This window comes from Apium graveolens, chromosome 5 (assembly GCF_009905375.1).
Source record: "Apium graveolens cultivar Ventura chromosome 5, ASM990537v1, whole genome shotgun sequence".
Lineage (NCBI taxonomy): Eukaryota > Viridiplantae > Streptophyta > Magnoliopsida > Apiales > Apiaceae > Apium > Apium graveolens.
In genome coordinates, this window is record NC_133651.1 from 129,249,516 (window position 1) to 129,267,485 (window position 17,970).

General features: G+C 29.3%; 1 protein-coding gene and 1 long non-coding RNA gene across 2 annotated transcripts; one reads left to right on the plus strand and one right to left on the minus strand.

Moving 5' to 3' along the window:
- Positions 1-11,537: 11,537 nt before the first annotated feature.
- On the minus strand, positions 11,538-12,313 carry LOC141724495 (uncharacterized). Its single transcript, XR_012576718.1, has 2 exons — positions 12,179-12,313; positions 11,538-12,101 (listed from the first exon to the last, which is right to left on the minus strand). It is a non-coding gene; the product is annotated as an uncharacterized LOC141724495 (long non-coding RNA).
- On the plus strand, positions 11,723-13,858 carry LOC141724494 (putative pectinesterase/pectinesterase inhibitor 12). The gene is made up of 2 exons (XM_074526655.1): positions 11,723-12,695; positions 13,078-13,858. Exons 1-2 carry the CDS (start codon positions 11,723-11,725, stop codon positions 13,764-13,766), a joined length of 1,662 nt encoding a protein of 553 aa, XP_074382756.1. The 3' UTR covers positions 13,767-13,858.
- The last annotated feature ends 4,112 nt before the right edge of the window (positions 13,859-17,970 follow it).

The window sequence follows — 17,970 nt, forward strand, 5'->3', positions numbered from 1 at the left end:
ACAACAGAGAGCTTGGTTGGCTTATGCGGTCCTTCATTAATTCTGTCAAGGTATTTTAGATCTGTAGCTTCCAGAAACATAGCCATCTTCACTTTCCATATGGGATACTCAGAAGGTCTCAGTATGGGAACCTTAATAGTCTTATATTGACTGTGGATTTGAGTGTTTTTAGTTTCTTCAGTTTTGGCGGGCTTGGTTGGATTTTCTACTTCTTCAGACATGACTGTTTGGATCTTTACTGTATGTGTGTTAACAGATAAGCTCTAATACCAATTGTTAGGACACACAACACTGTAGAAGGGGGTTGAATATAATGTGTAATACAATCAAATCGATTTCGAACACAAGTAACAGTAAATAGATATATTCAATATAATAAACTCTGTTATAATGGAACCGTTCTAACTCAGTGATGAACAAATATCACGAGAGCTTCTAGGTTACAATGTATGATCTTCTCGATAATGATAACACATATAGTGTAAACCTATGTCTGTGTTTATATAGTACACAGTTACAAGATAACTTCTAATTGATATGGAATATAATTATGTCTCCTAAAATATATCAATCAGATATCTTATACAAGTCTTCTTATCTTCTAACTCTTTCCATGCATATCTTCTTTTGTATTACTCTCGATCTTCTTTCCTGTAAATCAGCTTCCTCCCTTAACTGTAAGTTCTCCTGTACTTAAGTTTTGATATTTATCTTCTGATATTTATCTTCTGATAACCTAAGTTCTAATATCCTTAATTTCTGATTTCCAGTACTGATTTCAGTAAGTACTGATATATACTGTTTGTTAAGATCTGAAAACCAAACATGAAACATATTAGACATGATATCTCAAATAATATGACAAAACAAACTCTTAAAACAACAGAATGTCCAAGGAACTCAAATATCACAAATTCACCAAACTCAAACTCTTAAACCTTGCTAAACAGACACTCAATCAATCCAACCTCAAAAACCCAAGTACCCATACAAGCCAACTGCAAACTCTATATTCATGACACCTATCACAACCAACCAAGTCTCCTTAAAAAAATATCAAAACCACCTTCATTCAAATCTCCAACCATAACTCACTTCAAGACTGCAGGAAGAAAACAAAGAAAAATTCAAGCTAATGCTGGTGCCATCTGGAACTGTTTCAATCAGGATGACTTTCCACCAGTTTCAAGGAGCATAACAGATTATGATTATCACCAGCAACTAGCTGAGGATATAGTTAAAGTTTGGGTTATTTCTCTGAGAGAAGTCAGGATCTAATACAAGGATAACTCTTTCATTTTGCTGAGTAAAGAAGTAATAGATACATTTTCCACTGTAGAATTGAAGAGGGTGATCAGTTTGATGAAGGCTAAGGATTCCAGTACAAGAATATGGAAGGCTGTGTTGGTTGAAAGGTTGAGAGAAAGGGATATCAGGCTTGCAAGGGAAAAAGTTGAGAGGGAGGAAAGAGAAAGAAAATATGCTGAAGAAATTGAGATGTTTGAAAGAAGATCTAATGAATTGAAGATGAGGGGGTTAAGCAGAATTTCTAAGGATGTACATTTTCTAAATATCAAGATTGGCAGATGTGACGCCCTCCAAACCCGGGGTCTAGATTTGGGGGTCACTAGCCAATAAACCAAAATAAAATAATCACAGCGGAATAATATAATAAATATGACCCCTTGCATGCAACTGGATCGATCACAGGTTATAGTATGGAACAGGCACTAATACAAACCAAGTGTTATTACAAACCATAAGTCTAATTAGTTTTACAAATTATTCAAATTTTATTACAAACCTTTAAACTATTCAAGCGTCCCAAACTATCTACCTGGAAACACACCAAACTATTTACAAGCACTAGACCTCTGATCAAACCTGGATCTCAAGCCTGTTCTGGCTTAGCTGAAAGATTAGATTGATAAACAAGTATGAGCGAAAGAAATGCTCAGCAAGCAGTATAAAATGTGTTCGAAATGATAAATCACATCATGATAATAATTGAACAACATGATAAAAATATCAGTAATATTTGATTAATAATAAAAGCTTCTCAAGCTATCAACAATGGACAATAATTTTTAGATTGGAATCTAACTCCGACGGACGTACTATCACATGCTGATCAGCCCGTGTGATAGCACAAGGTCATGATTCATAGAAACATGTCCCCAAAATACGAGTACTCAATTAAAAAGGCAATATACCTGCCTGTGGCAAAAATGGTGTCATAGTATTTCATACAACGCATAGAAATAGCCCTCCGCTGGACCGTCCGTCCCGGTCACTTAGGCATTCATCCAATCCATAAAACATTTTGATCAAAGGAGTCGAATTAAAGAACATCCTTAACCATATAACTCCCCATTCTTCATGGTCCAGAGTTATCTCAACAATCGATGGCGAAATAACTAGAACAATTAGTTATTTGCTAATCTCAATTCAATGTTCCACTGTATAGAGTAATTTATAGCAAAATATAAAACGTTTAACTATTCTGAACTTAGAATAGTATGGAAATCGAAAGAATAAAGTTCAGAGTCAATATCAATTGAATGATAAATGAAGATATAAGTACTTGCATAATATGATTCGAAATAAACGTCACTTGAACAATAAGTGAAGTTAAAGGTACTTGCCTGGTATGCTCGATAACCTCTTACTATAACTCTGCTTATAGATGCTGGCTACTATCTCCGTCTAACACTTGACTGCACTCCTTGCTACTTGATTCTATAAACAAAAGGACTATCTTAATTGACAGAACTAAACTCAATCGACGTAACTATACGTTTTGACATCTACCCGATCGTTTATAACTAGCATGGCATTTTAAAACTGTAACAGATAGCATGTATATCACGTAACACGTAATCATGGTATTCGTATAACACGTACTCACATATTTCATATAACACATAAGTCAGATCATTAAAAGGTACGTCTCAGTGCGTTCAGAATGAAAATTAGGTCAATATTAGCATTTACCGATCAAATATCGACTCAAACTGATACACAAATCAAATGACATTGCAATACAAAAGAAATTAGGTCTCAAAAGTATTTTTATTGGAAGCGTAATATTTTTCTGAGTCTGTACGCGTTCGTTTCGTATTAAACGGACGAACGGTTTAATTATTATGAATAAAATAAGAAATAAATGGAAATAAATCAATTAATAATCATATTAGTTGATTTTTTTTTAAATACCAAAAAATAATTTTTAAAAGTCGAAAAATAATTTTTAGGAATTATTTGGATTAATTATAAACAATTTACATTTATTTAACTATTTATAAATAAAATTAATTAATTAATTGATTTTTAATCAATTAATTAAATTCATAAATAATTAACTAAAATAAACTATAAATAATTAAATCAAATTTTATTTCTGAAAACAATTAAAGAACATAATTTTAGGAATTTAAAAATAATTAAGAAAATAATTTATTTTTTTAGAATTATAATAATAAGTAAATGATTTTTAAATATAAAATAAATGATTTTTGGAATTTAGAAAATGATTTTAAAATAAATAAAAAAACAAATGCAGAAACAGATTTGGGGGAACAGGGGAGGAGGCAATCGGATCAAACAGAGGGGAGTTGAAGAACACAACCGGAATTCTGACGAACTCGGCCGGAATCTGGGGACAAACCCAGAAACCGGCGAGTCTCGCCGACTTCCGGCGAGTTCCCACTCCGGCCTAAAACATTCAAAACGACTCGATTTCTATTGCTTCTCAGTCCAAATCAACTCCGAATATCTCCCACAGTCCAGAACTCACAGTAACGACATCAAACTCCCACCTGAACACCATTTTCGGCAAAACAATCAACCCAGAAACGAAGAACAGCGGTGTTCTTCGCGGTTTTCCGGCGAAATCAGGAAACAACTCGTTTCTTACCTAAATTCGAAAAATAATATCTCAAATCAAGGCTGAGAAACATTCAAACACGTTTATATATTCATAAACAACAATCACAACACGTATCAACTGGAGAAAGTAAAAATAAAAAGAGTAAAAACCAAAAACTTGATTCAGCACTTCACAACATCAATTCGTCTGATTTTATATATGAATTCACTCTAAACAATGTCAGGAATGATTATATAACATCAAAATCACTAGAAAATTAACAGAAAAATAAGGCTCAAATCGCAACAAAAAAAACGACGAAGTCGTTCTTGGTATATATCGAACCTTAGTTCGTGTAATTGATGCCAAAACGATCGTCTCTTCCCAAGCTATAATTTGGTATCAAGAATACACTAACACGACAACTAGATCGCAGGAACCAGATGAACTCCGAAAACTGAAACTTGCATATGCTTATCGGATAATGAAGAGAGAAAAAGAAACTGTATTTATCATATAGGTTTTGATTTTTGATTATTTTTTATAAATTATAAATTAAGCAGATAATTACGAAGACCATTTATACTTAATGAAAATAACATCCGATAAATCACCAAGCGGTACTCTTTATTTCGTAATTAAAAATAACAAGCCCGGATCTAATAATTTATTATTAAATATTATTTGTAAATAACAACAACATTTATACCAAAATTCCCCGAAAATTATGAATAATCCAAAAATACGAAAACACGAACTATTTGAGGAATCTTTAATTTTATAAAAATACGAATACAAATTTTGTGGGTTTTAACATCCCGGTGGGGTCCCGGTCCATTGATTTTTTTTTTTGAAAAACAGGAACGATCCCTAAATTACCAGAAAACCCGATAACACATAAAATGCATTGAAACACGCGTAAAATGAAATAAAACGAGTATCTTAATAAAGTCGCTAATAAATATGCGCCCCGATTGCAGATGAAGTCATATAATTGCAGTTAAACATATCTTAATCGATCGAAAAATTTTCTGGCCCGCACAGAAGCACACATAACAGCTATACCATAAATATATCATGACAATAATCACTTTAAATTTGTAAAACACATCATATTTATTTATTTAACACATAATATTTACATAATTTTTCCCGGATATTACAGCAGATTCTCAAGATTTAGAATTCAACTTCTCAACAATTACTCATTGGAAGAATGGCTCAAACTGGTGGAAACTCTAAGAGGGACTGAAATTATTGAAGAACTTGAAGAGCTAGTCAAAATCAAAGACCCCATTAGAAAAGAGCCTGGTTATGAGAAATTCACCTAATGTTTGTAATTGTGAACTGATGTAAATGATCAATGTATAAAAAGTGTATTTTGTCAATCTATCAATTTTATTTTATTTGATTTTCGCTTGGATTTAGTCTTTTTATTAGGCATGAATTTATGATAAACAATCTTCTCACAAATTGGGGGTGATTGTTGTGCAAGACATGCCTGTAGAATTATAAGACTAAGTCATTTTGACAACCCTAAGGTTAAGTTGTATGATAATCAATATTTGTATTCCTTGAGTTTGTAAAAAAGAATTGTAGATTAGACTGAGAGATTTTTCTGTGAACAGTTTCAAGCTAAGGAATAAACTTTGGAAGAAGATCAAGTCATGATCATACCTCAGAGAAAAATTTAGAAGCTTGGAGTTGAATAATGGTGTTCTAGGAAAAATATTTTAAGTCAAGATATCGACAAGTCACATATCAGGGGATATCGCGAAGTCATTTGAGAACTCCAAGATGACTTGTAGAGAAGTCCCAAAAGATATCTACAAGTCATTTCTGCATGTAGAGATCTCAGACATCGATAAATCAAACAAAGATGTAGAGAACTGGAGATATTGACAAGTCAATACCTCATGTAGAGATCTCGGAGATATCGACAAGTCAATACCTCATGTAGATATCAAAGATATCGACAAGTCAAAATGTGTATGTAGAGATCTTAGTGATATCGACAAGTCATTTCTGCATGTAGAGATCTCGGAGATATTGACAAGTCAAATTCTTCATGTAGAGAACTCAAGATTTCGACAAGTCAAAAGCCTATATCGAGAACTAAAGATGTTGACAAGTTATTCTACATGTCGAGAATTAGAGACCTCGACAAGTCATTTACATATGTTGAGAACTCGAGATATCGATAAGTCATTTCACTTATTGATATGTTACTTCTCTACAGAACAAAAAGAGATCTCGACATACTATCTCAAATTCAGAATACAGACAAGTTCAAAATTCAAGATTATCAGTCAACAAACAATTCATTCACTGAATTGGAAAGTTTACAAAAACAGTTTGAAGAATACAAGATCAAGGGCCAAGATTCACGGGACAAAGGATGGTCACTGACCTGCAAGATTCTGCACAAATTTGCTAACACCGGAAAACAAAATAGACAAGGTTGCTTTAGAAATTGGTTTAGTACATTTTAGTGGAAGTTTTGTGAAATCGTGTTTCTAGTCTATAAAGCATGCACGGGTCCTTAGTTTAGGAGTAACAATCAAATCTAGAATAATCTTGTATTCTCTTAAGATGGAAGCTCAGTTCTTATTTTCAAGAACACAGATTTGTAGCAAGACAAATTTAATTAATACAATTAAGTTAGTTTTTAATATATTGTATTTTATGTAATTTCTGTTAAACATAATATTTATATATTTCTTAATTGCTTTGTTCAACTATAATCCAAACAGTTTCAAAAGCCAAGTAAATTCCAAGAAACACATTCAACCCTTCCCCCTCTGTGTTATATTTCTTTGCATTCAATATCTAACAGGGCGTCATGTCACAAACTAACAGGAGTCTTGACGTTGACCGTTTACTTTGACTAGAAAGATGAATTGACTCTAACTGCTAGTACAATAAGACGTAATTAGTGTTAAACTTAGTCAAATCGGAGATTAGGGACCTACTTGATACATTTGAACAAAACCAGTGGGTAACTTGATATTTTTTCCGTTATTAATTTATGAAATTATATTTAAATATGTTGCCAAAAGAATTAGAAATTTGATATTAGTCAAATAGTTCATATATGAACATTTCTTAGTATTGAAGATAAAGATTTTTATCTATTTACTAGAAATTAACTATCATCATTTTTTAATGTTTGAACATAAATTACAAACTAATAGTTGGTAGACTGTGCGAATCACGACCCGAAATTAAATATTGTATCAAGTTATTATTTACATAAAAGTGAATCTCGTAATCCGTTTGAAATACTTATCAAAATATAATAAATAAATGTCGTTAAATTATGTAGTTAAAAAATTGATATTAAGTGTAATTTTGAAATTCCACCGTATAGTTCTAGTTATGCACCTAGTTATTTATTTATATAAATCTAACATATTAACTTTTACTAATATGATTATTTAAAAGTAAATTGACGATTAGATGTACACTAAAAAATAAAAACTAAAAAATAAAAACTGAAGTGAAAATAAAGTTTACAGAGAGTAGAAGTTAATTTGTGTTGGTTGAGATTTAATTACATAACATTTTAAAAATAGTTGTATAATTTTCTAGTGAGTACTAAAATTTGGTACTAACGTGTTTTAAAAAAACATGCTTTCGCTTATTAATATAAATATAGTTGATAACTCGTGTGAAACACGGGCCCAAAATTAAAAACTTTGAATCGGTATATGTAAATAATTGAATACATATTTCGCGCGAAATACAGATTGAAATTAACATATTAATATCAAACATTAAATTAGTATTTGTAAAGTATAGTTATGTGGTTAAAAGTAATCGAATCACTTATGAAATTTTCCAGTATAATTCTAATTTTGCATTATTTTACTTGATATATAAATCTAGTATATTAGTTTTGTTGTTGTGAAACGAATTGTATATATATCTTATGAACCAAATATTTGTAATTTTAGATAATTTAATATTATTTAATTGTATTTGATAATTATCTTATAATTAGCTTTTTCAATATAGTTTATTTAATATTACTTATTTATTGATAAATAATATTTTTTTAATTAAAAATAAATAGATGTTATTATACTTAATTTAATATTACTTAACATAATATAAATACAACCCATAAATTTGTTATTGTTAAAAAAAGTTTTTTAACTTAAAAGTAAATGAATGTTGTAATGAATAGTAACAAAGACGATCTTCAAATGAATAATTTTCAGTTTAAAAGTTAATAAATGTCAGTAAAATTATTTACTATTATTTAATTATTTTTAAAATGATATTATCCAATTTAAAAGTAAACTCACACTAGAATGAACACTAACTAATAGAAAATAAGGATAGAGAATTTAAGTCAATTCGTAATAGTAGTTTACTTGGTACTTAGTAGTTTTTCAAATTAAAAGTAAATATATATTATTTTACTTAATTTAATATAACTTAATAAAAATTTAATGTAATTCATAAATTCCCTTAAATATAATTTTTATTTTTATAAAAGTAAATAGTCGATTGGATGTATAAAAAATAAAGTTTATAGGAAATAGAAGTCAATTTGTGTTGAAAACAAAATTTATAGAGAATAAAAGTCAACTTATGTGAGTTGAGTACCAATATTTGGTATTTTGATACTTTTAGTAAAAAATATACAAGATTTTGCTATTAATAATAAAGAATACTAGCTTAAAACTCGTGCGATGTACGGATCGCACAGATTTTTTTCAATATTATATAATTTGAATTCAATTCTTAATTTTGTTCATTAGAACTTTAAATGATATGACTTCATAATAATTATATTAGTACACGTATATGTTCAAAATTTAAAGTTATTTAAACTGATAGCATTGGTAAGGGGGGAAATGTTATTATAACAAAATTATTATTTTATTGAGGGTAAAAATATAATGTCTCCATTATGTTGAGACCTTAAGAAATATTATTTTAGCATGATGATTACTTAATCGATTAACTATAATTCTATAAAAGATATTTGAAAAAGACAATATTACTAATTGAACGATATAGTTTTATTGATAATTCAATGTGTATTCTAAAAAATAAATATTTATGTATTAATTAAAATTTTATTTTTTAGTTTACATTAATAGGATATGAATTATACTTAGTCTAATATTAATTTGATTTATCTCGGATCATTGGTTTACATTATTTTAATTTAGACCGATGCCCATTACACAAACCAAATCAAACTAATTATTTTTAGTTTAATTTTAATTTTTTTAAGTTCGGATCAATGAGATAATTTTGTTTTAGACTGAATATTTAGTATATATGGTTTTATTTTTGTTGGTCGAATTGTATTTTTATTTTAGTTTTGTTTTAGTCTGAATTAATTTTATAATGTATTTTTTTATCCTGGATAAATAAAAAAAATTATTTTATTTATCCAAGTTCATTATTATAATTTTTTTAGAAGGATTGATAGTATTACTATTTATCTTAACTCAATTCACATGATATATCAACTAAATCTTAATAATTATATTTAGTTTGCTTAAATTTAATTTAGTCCGAAGTAAGAAATTAGAATAATATGAAACTCGATATGAATTAAAACATAAATTGGTAAAAGAAGTTGAATTTAATATAAATTATAATGATATAGAGTTCGATATAAAATAGAATTGAAATTAGTAAATCAATAGAGGAAGTTGATTTCAATATCAATTTAATTGATCGACCCAATAATTAGAATTAGAATAATTAAATAAGGATAATTAAGTAATTTTAGTAAGTACTGACCGACCGACTACCAAATTTTTACTGTTTCGTTTATTATAATTTAATATAGATAGATAGATTACATTTGCATAATTAGTTATTGTAGTTTAGTACTCCCTCTCTCCCATAATATTCTTCCCATTTTGATTTTTAATACTATTCATGGTAAGCGATTGACTACTAATTTACGTCTAATCTATAAGATCAAACATAGTCATGAGTGATTTTGTTATATTCGTATTTATGGGTACATTAATACAAATGAAGTTTTTATATTTAATACTAATACGAAATTAAAAATATTAACAATCAAAAGTGTGCATTGACAAACGTATACAACATAAATAGGAAACGTTTTTAGGGACGGAGGGACTACCAAACTAAAAAAAGTCAAACAACTTATGAAACACGTAGTCCAGTTGGAAATAATAAAAAAAAATCCAAACGAGTGTCGCATCCAAATCAATTCATCACAGGAATTGAGTGAGTAGTATCTTCGTGATTCTGTACACCGTCACATTAGGCCAAACACTACAATCCTCTCCTGCTTATGTGCTTACTAGTAGACTACTGATACCTTAGCATTTGGCTTCTTGTCCTTTATTCATTTTCATTCACTTCCGATATTATTATATATACTCTTTTTAATTCTCTCTTCCTTGAGGAAACAAAAAACCAAGAAAATTTCAGAATATTTTTTGTTTTTAGAAAATGTGGCATCATATTCAACCCCTAGCTCAAATAAACCAAATCATACTTATTGCTAGGGGTGTACACTGCTCAACCGCATCCAATTGCTCAACCGCTCGTAACCGAACCGCATTTACGGATAATTGCGAAACGCGGGTTGGTTGTGAATTTAAATTTTAAAAACCGCTCATTCGCGGTTTGGATGTGGTTTTAAATTCTTAAAAATCGCAACTCGCAACATATATTAATAATAAAATATATTTCCAAAAATGTAGTTGATATCATATAAATTAATAAGTATACACATTTATCAACTAATCTTAGGTTAATATTAAGACTTCGTTCATAAGATTCACAATCATTATAAGATATATAACCAAACAAATAAAAAATATAATCAACATCTAATTTTTTTTTATCCTTTTCTTTTTTTTCTCGCCTCCACATTTTTATATGTTTTTAGTATCCTTACTCCACACGGAGTATTAGTTTATATTTTATTTTTAAATGTAATTTATCACGTAACTTAAACTTTAATTTATTAATATTCTGAATTTTTTTTTTGCAAATTATTAATTATTTTAAAATAAGTGGTTGAACCGCAAACCGATCTGCAATAACCGCAAATTCGCAACTGCAAATGACGCGGTTAACCGCAACAACATTTACGGTTGCGGATGACAATTTTTTAAAACCCATATTCGCGGTTTGGTTCGACTTTTACCTCAAAATCGATCCGATCCGAACAACATACACCCCTACTTAGTGCACATGGTAGCAGGTACTCCTTACCCTCTCTGTCCATCTCGTGAATCAGAATTTGAACAACCTTGAAGAATCCTTTGTCTGACGGTCTGAGATTGATTGAACATGATCATCTAAAACAGATTGTATTCAATTTGATGGTATTACATTAAACAGGTTATTCCTTACGAAAAAAGGTTACTCCATCACGTTACACGTATTATTCTTTACGAAAAAAGTTTAGTTGCATAGTTTGCACATTACTCGTATTACACATTCAACCAATTTGCCTTGCTCGCACTGGCTCGTGAAGTTTGCGATTTTCTAATCCGACTTCTTTCAAATGTGCATTGCTTTGCTTGCAATAATTTGTACATTACTCGCAACTCCCACATCATGCTATCTGCAGTTTGGAAAACATTCATTTAGGCCTTTTTTATCTTACAGATTTTTGGACAAACTAGTGGATCTTCTAAAACTTTAAGGATAAAACCCAATAATAAACATGTATTATTATGTGACATGGATATGGATATGTAGTGGTATGTAGTTAGCTGCTGAAAGAGGGAAAAGACCAAAGAAGAAGCAAGTTGCTTGAAGTAGAGCTTCTCTGGTATACAATACAACCTGTGAACTATATAAGAAACACATCACCCTGCTCCTTTTTCTTACATGTCTCATGCAATGGCCTTCTCTATTATTTGCAGGTCTTCAGTTTTACTCTCCTTACTTCTGTGCACAACTTCATGGGCTTTAACACCATCTACTAAAACTTGTTTACATTCTCCTCAAAACCTTTCTTCTATTCACTCACTCTGCAAATCCACACCTTACCCTCATCTTTGCTTTGACTCCCTTAAACTCTCTATCTCCCTAAATATCCCCACCAACATTATTTCTTTCCTCCTCCATTCCCTTCAATCAACCTTATCCGAAACCGCCAAGCTTTCGGATTTATTTTCTAGTGTCAATACCAAAACCACCAATATTATTGAGAAACAAAAGGGCACAATCCAAGATTGTAAAGAGCTTCATGAAATAACTCATGCTGCTGTAGAAAAGTCGGTTTCAAAAATTAGTACTAGCAAAAGTAGTGGTACAAGTAATTTAGTTGATGTTAGAGCTTACCTTAGTGCAGCTCTAACGAACAAGAACACTTGTTTAGAAGGCCTGGATTCTGCATCCGGGCCTTCTAAACAAGCTTTGGTTGATTCCATAATCACTACTTATCAACATGTTAGCAACTCATTATCCATTGTTTCCAAGTCTAGGCGAGGTCGTAGTAAAGCAGAAACTATAGGCCATCATAACCGTAGCCTTTTAGAATTTCCAAAGTGGCTGTCAAAAAAGGATCGGAGGATTTTGGAGGATGATTATGAAGCACCAACAGAAGTTGTGCTTACAGTGGCTGCTGACGGCTCTGGAAACTTTACGACTATTAGTGAAGCTATAGATTTTGCTCCAAATAATAGTATTGATAGTAGAATTTTCATTTACATTAGCCAAGGGGTTTACGCAGAAAATATAGACATTCCTAGCTATAAACCAAATATGGTGCTGCTTGGAGATGGAAGCGATGTCACTTTTGTCACCGGGAACAGAAGTGTTGGTGACGGATGGACTACGTTCAGATCTGCGACCGTAGGTAACTATTACATACTGCATCCTGTAAATCAATGAATAGTCGATCGCTTTTTATCTTCAATCTCAAATAGTTAAATCAGTTTATTGACGTTTAAGCACAATATACTTAGAATTTTAGGAGAGTCAACAGTGTTTGATAGCTCAAGTGTGGAATTTGACTACTACAAATAGACTTTTGAGCTAGCAAATTAACGGACTGGCTATAAACCAAGAGAGTCCCACATCCACATAGTTAAATTAATATCCTGCCTGATAGGTATATAGTTTTTGTACGAGAGCACTTGCACAATAATATGATTAACAATAGTTTGGTAATCTTTGTGGGGGCATATACTAATTTTACTGTTTCCTTCTTCCCTGTTCTGAAATTCGATCAATTGCAGCGGTCTCTGCTGAGGGATTTCTGGCACGAGACATAACCATTGAGAACACGGCCGGACCAGAGAAGCATCAAGCGGTAGCTCTTCGTATCAATGCAGATTTCACAGCAATGTACAGGTGCACCATTAATGGTTACCAAGATACATTGTACAGTCACTCATTTCGACAATTTTATAGAGAATGTGACATATATGGCACCATAGACTACATATTTGGCAATGCAGCTGTGGTCTTTCAAGGATGTAACATTGTGTCAAAAATGCCATTGCCGGGACAATTCACTGTCATAACAGCTCAGTCCCGAGAGTCCCTAGACATGGAAACTGGAATGGCATTACAGAATTGTTCTATTTTAGCTACAGAAGACCTGTACACAAATTCTAGCCGCGTCAAGAGCTATTTAGGGAGACCGTGGAAAGTGTACTCCCGGACAGTCTATATAGAGTCATTCATTGATGATTTCATTAGCCCGGAAGGGTGGACAAAATGGAGTGATGACAATGGCCTAGACACATTGTATTATGGTGAATATGATAACAATGGACCAGGTTCTGCGACGGACAATAGAGTTACTTGGCCAGGGTATCACATAATGGATTACCACGATGCCTCCAATTTTACTGTTTCGGATTTTATTTCTGGTCAGGAATGGCTTGATTCTACATCTTTTCCATATGATGATGGAGTTTAATCAATGTTTGGCCTAATATACTTGCTTGATAACACATTGGCCTTGTGTTTATGTACAATTTTCTGCACTTGATATGCATACCATGTTTATAACTGTACATATAACTAACTGCCATGACATTTCAAGATTTAGATCTTCTAGCAGAACGACAAAGAATTGATAAAGAACGAAAGCTTAAAAGGTTGTAGGTTGTAGCTGCAGTGGTCGCAATTGTTTGTGTACATCTTAATGCTAAAAACAGTAGTGCTATGTGTACAGAATTTTGTACAAAAATTTGTACAGATTGACATGACAATTAATGTAGGATGTTTTAATTGAGATTGTTGATGTGAATACATATGACACATTCTAATTAAAACCAATCACATGTAATTTTGTACACCGAGCATTTTCCTACTACAAATGACTCAAAACTATGAGAAGTCGGCCAAAAAAACTAAGACAGATAATGATATAGAAATAAATGTTTCAAAATCATCGAAGATGATGAAAATAATAGGATGTGTTTTCTACAGATTACAAGGCAACCTGTGAGAGCAGCCTAGGGAATGTTATTCATTCAAATTTCAAACCCCTTGCAAACAGAGCATCAACCAAAAGATCTGCTCAAGGCTTGACGAGGCCATGAATCAACCATTACAATTCTCTTATTAGACATCCCGGAGAAGAAAGAAGCATTTGAGGTTGTAAAAATGTCATTAGCTCTGTCAACGGTTTCTACAATTTCGTATTCACTTTTTGCTATTTATAATTTTGCAAGTTGTAACAGATTGCTTAAGCTTGCTCTGTTTTTGTGAGCCCCATCGCACCAATTCGAATTTCGCAGTTTACAATCATGCTTTTCTGAAATTATGTTTCAGTGATTCCACGTTACTTATTATTTTCATGCTTCAAAATTAATAATACAATATTGCTCAAACCAATGCAAACATTTTTGGTTTTATTCGCCTCGTTTGTGATCTCCCTTATAAAGTTCAAGTTTTTTTTTCTGTGATCAGTTTAAAGTGAATTAGGTATATTTTCTAATAATTAGCATAACAACGAGTCACGTGTCATTTTCTAAAGTTTACTTATGCATCATACAATTATAATGTTTTAGCTTTCAATGTGTATTATTTTCATACAAAACACTACTAAATTACACAACGTTTCAAATATAGCTCATTAAGCAATATATATATATATATATATTTATATATATATATATTTGTTTGTGTTGTATAATTTGTATTTAATGAATGAATATAAAAAGGGTAGTCAGTGTACGTTTAAAACGAAATGATTAAACTTAATCTATAGAATGTCATTAGTATGTTTACAAAAAAAAAACTAAAAATAAACATATATGTCGTATACACAGTTGACCAAAAATTTTGAATTTTATTTAAATAAACTATATGTAGTGGGCTATATTATTACTGAATTCACTACTAACTTACAATTGAATTACTTAATTTAAAAAGATAAAAAATGCAGAAGTGAGTCATAATATACAATAATATAAAATTTACACTACTGTTAATATAAAAGTTGATTTTAATGAAAAATTTTAGTTTTTAAAATTAAACATATATAGTATGGAAAAATATTAATTTTTTATTTACATTATTGTTAACAAAGTAAGATTGAGTTATATGTGTGTGTGTCAACATGTAAATTATCGTATATTACATTTCTTAGTAAATTACGATGGTTTTAATTATTTATATGCTAAATATCTGATTTGTGTACATGTATAATCATTATTAACATCTAGTGAGACAATTGATTACTTAAGTAACATGAATTATTCAAAAATTAAAATTATGTAATAAATAGATTGCAATAATATATATATGGTATTCACATTATTACTGACAAACAATCTATATCTATTTTTTACGCAACCGAGTATCAATCATAGTTATAACTTAAAAATAAATTATATATTGTAAAGACTTATTATTGATATTCATGATTTTTTTTCAAGAATTCGAACGAAAAATTGTAATCATATCGTTATTTAAACCATTTTTAAGTTTATTTCATTACGATACTATTCTCCTAAAATTAAATATTTTTCAATTCGATAAAGTTTTATAAATATGAGTTGAACTGGTTAATTCCTTCAAAGAATTGAACAATATATATATATATATATATATATATATTTTCTTTAAATAGCATAAAATACATTTAATCAAATGCTACAATATATTATAGATATAACTTTTATTTGAATAATCAAAATTTTAAAATTATTCAAAATATTTGTACAATATTATCTTGATCAATGAATATTGCTTATTTAAAAGAATTCTTTTTAAAAAGCTAGTTTTTTAAATGAAAAATGAAAAATAAATCGATTTAATATATCATTGTAGTTTTAACAAATCTCATGAGATCTCATATCAAATTTCGAATATTTTTAAAATCGGGACAAGTCTCAAAAATAATAATGTGCTACCGGAATTTAGTAATTTTAATACAAATAATCAATTGAATTGATCCTATAAAAACCTCAAACACATTAATTTATATTAACATAAGATATTAAAAAATTTCACATTATTGATAATATATTCTCGCCGAACTTGTAATTTAAATATACTAAATGTAGAGTGTGACAACGTCTTTCGGTCGGATCATGTAGTCAAATTTCGAGTATTTTTTGAATAATGGGCCAAGTTCTAATTTTAAATTCGAAATAAACTAAAATGCATTTACTCATTATAATTCGAACTTATATAAATATGTTATACCAAAAAAGATTATTTATATATAAGCGATTTTATTTTCAATATTTTATTTAAAAATATATACGTGCATTTTAATTACTTTTTATAATAAAAAATATGTTAAAAATATATAAGATATATTTTCAAACTAAAAAATGATTAATAAATAAGATAATAATCCATTTATGTACTATGCCTAACTTTATATGTGAAATTCAATTCTTTAAAATTAACTGTACAAATATTCAAGTAGCTATCTCAAAAGCTAAATAAAATATTTACTTAGCGTGTATGATAAAAAGCACATGTGATAATATGGTGCAGGGGTACGAGGTTGTATAGGTAAATAAAACATCTCAAGTTCAATTCCTATAAACCACATCTTTTATATAAATATTAAAAATAGGATTAGTTCGGCACGTGTTATTTTCTAGAGTTTTTTTATGCATGCAATTATAATATTTTTAGTTATATTATTATTTGTAAATGTTGTATAATGTCTAACGTATTTATCTGTGTATCATTTTCGTACAAGACATTACTAAATTACACAACGTTTCCAATATAGCTCATTAAGAAAAATATATATATTCTTTTTTGTGTTGTATAATTGTATTTAATGAATAAATATAAACAGGATAGTCAGTGTACGTTTAAAATGAAACAAATAAATTTAATATGTAGAATGTTGTTGGTAAAGAAAAAGTTAAAAATTAACATATATGTTAAATATAGAGTTGACAAATTATTTTGAATTATATTTAAATAAACTATATAACTGGTCTATATTATTACTGATTTCTCTACGAACTTAAAATTATTTTACTCAATTTAAAAAGAAAAAAATGAATAGCAAAATTGAGAATTACTTGCAATCATAATATAAAATTTAATATAAAAGTTGATTTTAATGAAAAATGTTAGTTTTTGAAATTTAACATATGTTTGGAAAAATGTTAGTTTTTTTACACGATTCTTAACAAAATAAGATTAAGTTATATATGTCTATGTTAGCATGTGAATTATCGTATGTTACATTTATTAGGAAATTATGATGGTTTCAATTATTTATATGTTAAATATCTGATTTATGTACATGTATAATCATTATTAATATCTAGTGAGACAATTGATTACTTAAATAACATGTATTTATAATTATTCAAAAATTAAAATTATGTAATAAATAAATTGCAATAATTTATATATGGTATTCACATTATCACTCACAAACAATCCATATTTGTTTTTTACGCGATCGAGTATCAATCATGTAACATAAAAATAAATTATATATTGTAAGACATATTATTGATGTTCATGATTTTTTTCAAGAATTTGAAGGAAAAATTGTAATTATATTGTTATTTAAACTATTTTTAAGTTTCTTTCATTACAACTTTAATATTTCTTCCTATAATAATTTGATTATATTGTATACTATTCTCCTAAAATTAAATATTTTTCAATCCGATAAAGTTTTATAA

Coding starts and splice junctions, on each gene's coding strand:
- LOC141724494 (XM_074526655.1), top strand. CDS start 11,723: ATGTCTCATGCAATGGCCTTCTCTATTATTTGCAGGTCTTCAGTTTTA. Junction 12,696..13,077: donor GTTCAGATCTGCGACCGTAG/GTAACTATTACA, acceptor GATCAATTGCAG/CGGTCTCTGCTGAGGGATTT.